This window comes from Triticum aestivum, chromosome 3D (assembly GCF_018294505.1).
Source record: "Triticum aestivum cultivar Chinese Spring chromosome 3D, IWGSC CS RefSeq v2.1, whole genome shotgun sequence".
In the NCBI taxonomy this organism is placed as follows: domain Eukaryota; kingdom Viridiplantae; phylum Streptophyta; class Magnoliopsida; order Poales; family Poaceae; genus Triticum; species Triticum aestivum.
Window position 1 is genome coordinate 560,310,355 of NC_057802.1, and position 3,587 is coordinate 560,313,941.

Genomic DNA, 3,587 nt, shown 5'->3' on the forward strand with positions numbered 1-3,587 from the left:
GACGTCCTAAAGGCAAGAAACCCCAGACCTCTACTCCCACCCATTCACGACCGCTATTCAAGTCTCATCCCAGTGCCATGCCTTCTCATAAATAAATAAAACATGGGCGAGCACCTGTAATTTCCTGTCATTCACCCTGATATCCACCTCGTATGACCAGAACAAGGCTAAACCGCCACTTAAGCCATCACTAACATAGAAACGGATTGAATGAATGAAGGACCTGCTCCTACAAAACGTGTTGGTGCTTTCAAACGGTGAGTCGGTGATCAAGAACCGTAGTAGAAGTGCACCGTCGATCAAAGGATCAGTCGTGTCATGGCGGCGCGTAGTGCTACTGCTACGCTACACAGGCGGGACTAGGCGGACCGGACACGACAACTCGTGCACCAAGGAATCGAGTCCAACCACCCGTGGCCATCCATCCAGGCCCCCAACTGGCAACGGAAGCTGGAGGTGGGACCAGAGGAAAGCTGTCGTGCGGGCCAGGCCAGCGCAGTGCGGCGTGTTCCACACACGCCACCACACCACCGGCTCTCGGAGTAGAAAGCAGCAGCTAGCGCCTTCCCCTTCCCTCCGCTCCCCACCCAACCCAAACCTGCGTCCAAAACCCCTCTCCCCGACCTGAGATCTATCGGCGATGGCGCCCGCTCCCGTGCTCCTCCCCACGCCAGATCCGAGCGCTACGCCAGATCCCGACGCAGCGCCCCAGGCCCCGGCGGCGGCCGCGGCGGTCCCGCTCACCCCCGAGCACTGCACCGCGCCCAGCCGGCTGGCCGCCAGGTCCGACGCCGATGCCGGCGCGCCGACGATCCCTCTCACACCCGAGCTCATCGCCTTGCTGCGCGGCGAGCTCGAGCCCTCCCCCGAGGACCACTCCGACTTCGCCCTCCGCCTGAGATTTACCCAGCAGCGCCTTGACGCCATCTCCCCCAGCCTCCCCTCCGCCACGCCCCCGCCGGCGCCACCGCAACGCCCACAGTCTCCCCTTCCCCCGCCGACGTCTCACGTGCCACCGCCCCCTCCTCCGCCCCGCGCGCATGCCGACCCATTGCGGGCCTCGTCCTCGGCCGCCAGCCTCCCCTCCGCCATGCCACCTCCGCTACGCCCACCGTCTCCCCCGCCGACACGCCCAAACTCTCCCCTGCCCCCGCCGCCGCCACGGGCGCCGTCTCCCCCTCCACCCAGCGCGCATGCCAACCCGGCGATGGAGATGGTGCAACTGCGGGTTATATCCGCGCAGGAGGACACGCTCCACTATCGACCGCTGGTGCGCCGCGCGCGACTCGCCTTCGAGGCGCTCTGGGGCCGCTACCACCGCAACGCCGAGAACAACCCTGTCCCCGGCAGCCGCAACCGGGCCGACTTGCGGGCCCTCGGCGCCATGATCAAAGGGAGGCTCTGCCTCAACCGCGATAAGCGCATCGTAGGGCCCGTGCCGGGCGTCTTCGTCGGCGACGCCTTCAACTACCGCGCTGAGCTCCTCGTCGTCGGCCTGCACAACCAAACGCAGGCCGACATCGGCTACGTGCCCGCCAGCAAGCTCGACGGGGGCCACCCCGTCGCCACCAGCATCGTATCCTCGGGCAGGTACCTCGACGACCACGACAACGGGGGCGTCTTGATCTACACGGGAAGCGGCGGCAGCCCGCCGAACGGCGGCAACCTCGCCCTCACATATAGCTGCAACTATGGCATCGAGGTGCGCGTCATCCGCTGCCACGACTGCCACGCCAGCCCCAGCGGCAAGCTCTACGTCTACGACGGCCTCTACAAGGTCTTCTCCACATCCGAGGTCTGCAAGTTCAAGCTCGTGCGTGTGCCCGGCCAGGAAGCGCTCGGCAGCAACACCTGGCGCTCCGCCAGAGACCTCATCAACCAGCTCGACGCCAAGATCCAGCCTCCCGACTACATCACGCTGGACATGTCCAAGGGCAAGGAAGCGGTTCCCGTCCCCGTCCGCAACTCGGTTGACCATGACGTCTTTCCCCTCCAGTTCGAGTACCTCGCACGCCCCGAGTTCCCGGCGCCGCCGGCGATGCCCGGCCACAAGTGCTGCACCTGCATCAATGCCAAGACTGCGTGCAGCGAGACGGCCGGCTGCGCCTGCGTGAAGAGGAGCGGCGGAGGCGGCCCAGCGTACAATGCTGACGGCATGCTCTTGAGGGGACGGCCGGTGGTGTACGAGTGCGGCGCGTCGTGCGGGTGCCCGGCGAGCTGCCCCAACCGGGTGACTCAGCGGGGGACGAGGCACCGGCTGGAGGTGTTCCGGTCCACGGAGACGGATTGGGGCGTGAGGACGCTCGACCTGATCCAGCCGGGCGCATTCCTCTGCGAGTTCGCCGGGGACGTGCTCCTCGCGGATGACCCCCGCATTGCCAACGCGAACGCCAATGCCAATACCGGCGCGTCAACGGAGGAGTGGGCCTGCTTCATCGACCCGAGGAAGTTTCCGACGAGGTGGATGGAGTGGGGGTACGCCCCCGCGGCCGTGCTTCCAGCCGACGGCGAGGAACCGCCCCGTTTCGTGCAGTGCCCGGCGCCGGGGTACGTGCTCGACATATCCAAGAGGAAAAACATCGCGGCCTACATCAGCCACAGCAGCTTCGTGCCAAACGCCTTCGTCCAGCTCGTGGTCCGTGGTGACGAGGACGAGTCGTGCCCCCACCTGATGGTCTTCGCCATGGAGATCATCCCGCCGATGAGCGAGCTGAGCATCGACTACGGCCTCGATCAGTGATCGATCGGCAACGTTTCCTGTATGTTTACCTTCATTTCCAGTTGCCATGAACCATATTCTGTCATTGTTATCGATTGTATCATTGGATGGACGCAATGCAATACACCTTCAACTGAACTGTTTGCTTATATTTCTTGTGCCTGGTTAATTTGCCGTGTTTGCACTTTGCAGTCGGCAAGTTATAGTCTGAACTCATATTTGCATGAGTTGATCCTGGGCTCGACATCATAACCATGGATGTGAGGTTTAGTTGAGAATTTCGATCAGTTTAGTATTCTGTGTAGTCGATGCAAAGGTTCATGAAGTTGTGGTGTTTCGCTTGAAGAAGCGGAATGGATGGTGCACGCATCCCAATCTGCCATTGCAAATTAGGCCTTGCAAATTTGGGTGTGTTTTTGTAGAAAGATTTCATTCCGTGCTTTATTGATGGAAAACGCTTCAGCTCAACCGCCATCTGATCTACGTTTTTATTGATGGAAAACACTTCGGCTCAATCATCGGATTATCCAAACTCTTCGGCACAACAGACTTCCATGCACGTCGGTTGTCTTCGCACCCGTCCGATCTGAGAATTTGTTGAAGGAAAACGCTTACAAATTACTCCGTGCACATCGGTTGTCTTCGCGCCCATCCGATCTGACTTTGATCAGACGGCGCATAGCCAAACATGGAATTTCCTAGCCAGTTTGGAAGATGAGTATTGTTGCGCTCACATGAAGCGCAACACGTCGCTTGTTGCGGTCCAATGTGAGGGTGAGAGGGCGAGTGTGCGATAGGCATGTGCATTTCTTGTGCCCAGTTTTTGCCGTGTTTACCATCGGTGAGTTGAGTCTATGATCTACATCAT

At 60.9% G+C, this 3,587-nt stretch overlaps 1 protein-coding gene across 1 annotated transcript; it reads left to right on the top strand.

Moving 5' to 3' along the window:
- Positions 1–599: 599 nt before the first annotated feature.
- LOC123075433 (histone-lysine N-methyltransferase family member SUVH9-like) lies at positions 600–2,845 on the top strand. The gene has a single exon (XM_044498037.1). It carries the CDS (start codon positions 641–643, stop codon positions 2,738–2,740), a length of 2,100 nt encoding a protein of 699 aa, XP_044353972.1. The 5' UTR covers positions 600–640; the 3' UTR covers positions 2,741–2,845.
- Positions 2,846–3,587: the final 742 nt, after the last annotated feature.